The 1,563-nt window shown below is 44.0% G+C and overlaps 1 protein-coding gene across 1 annotated transcript; it reads left to right on the top strand.

Moving 5' to 3' along the window:
- The first annotated feature begins 334 nt into the window (after window positions 1–334).
- Window positions 335–1,276, top strand: LOC119810178 (olfactory receptor 24). Its single transcript, XM_038323532.1, has one exon. The coding sequence runs from the start codon at window positions 335–337 to the stop codon at window positions 1,274–1,276; it is 942 nt and encodes a 313-aa protein (XP_038179460.1).
- The last annotated feature ends 287 nt before the right edge of the window (window positions 1,277–1,563 follow it).

The following is a 1,563-nucleotide window of genomic DNA, read 5'->3' as shown; positions in this document are numbered from 1 at the left end:
AAGTGTGAATGGGGAGAGGGATAACTGGGAGGGATTTAAGGATGGAAAGAGAAAAATGGAAAATGGTGTATCTTAAGTTCAAAAATTCTTTTTAAATCAGTAAAAAGAAAAAAAAATCCATGAAATCTCCATTTTCTCAATACTTACGTAAAATGGGAACGTTCAGAGGATTCTGAATTTAAGCTTCCAAGAGTGAGGTAATATAAATACTAAGCAAAAGTCCAAGGTACTGTAATTAGCTCAACAAGAACTGGGAAGTTAGCTTCTCTTACCTTCTAACCTATTTCCATACTATTTTTATACTTCTTTTAATACATCCAAAAGAGTTAAACACATGGGACCACAAAACCAAACCAGCGCATCTGAATTCATCCTCCTGGGACTTTCAGAGAAGCCAGAGCACGAACCTGTCCTCTTTTCTCTCTTCCTCTGCATGTATGTGGTCACAGTCGTGGGGAACTTGTTGATCATCTTGGCCATCAGCACCGACTCTCACCTCCACACTCCTATGTATTTCTTCCTGGCCAATCTCTCCTTGGTTGATTTCTGTCTAGCTACCAACACTGTCCCTAAGATGCTGGTGAACATTCAAACCAGGAGCAAGTCTATCTCTTATCCTTGCTGTCTAACTCAGATGTACTTTTTCCACTTTTTTGGCATCATGGACAGTGTCTTAATAGCGGTGATGGCTTATGACCGGTTTGTGGCCATTTGTCACCCATTACACTATTCTACTATCATGAGTCCACGCCTCTGTGGGCTGCTGGTAGGTGGCCCGTGGGTGTATTCCTGCTTCATCTCCCTTACCCACATCCTCCTCATGGCCCGTCTGGTATTCTGTGGAAACAATGAGCTCCCCCATTACTTCTGCGACCTCACTCCACTTCTCCGGCTTTCATGCACAGACACGACAGTAAACAAGATATTTGTGCTTATTGTGGCAGGAATGGTGATAGCCACACCTTTTGTCTGTATCCTCGCCTCCTATGCTCGAATCATCATGGCCGTCATGAAGGTCCCCTCTGCAGGTGGCAGGAAGAAAGCCTTTTCGACCTGTAGCTCCCACCTCTCTGTAGTAGTCCTTTTCTACGGGACCACCATTGGGGTCTATCTGTGTCCCTCCTCGGTCCGCACAGCTGTGAAGGAGAAGGCTTCTGCAGTAATGTACACAGCAGTCACCCCCATGCTGAACCCCTTTATCTATAGCCTGAGGAACAGAGATCTGAAGGGAGCCCTGCGGAAGCTCATCAACCGAAAGATCAGTGCATCCTCCTGATCATCAGAACATTGGGGAATTTCTGGGCAGATCTAAAGATCTTAGTTCGCCAACTAAAGTTGGAATAACATGTGAAGAAAGAGTAACCACTTTAAATTCTGAGTTACAGAAACCCAAGTGACAATTGCTAGGTGGCCTTTTATCTATTGTCCTGTTCTAGTTGTTTTTGTTGTCAATTTGGCACAGCCTAAGATCACCTGGGAAAGGGAATCTCAATTAGAGAATTACTTGGGTTTAATTGGTTTGTGTGTTGTGGGGACTTATCTTAATTGCTAGTTGATGTATGA

This window comes from Arvicola amphibius, chromosome 3 (assembly GCF_903992535.2).
Source record: "Arvicola amphibius chromosome 3, mArvAmp1.2, whole genome shotgun sequence".
In the NCBI taxonomy this organism is placed as follows: Eukaryota; Metazoa; Chordata; class Mammalia; order Rodentia; family Cricetidae; genus Arvicola; species Arvicola amphibius.
This window is presented reverse-complemented; position numbering and strand designations above follow the sequence as displayed.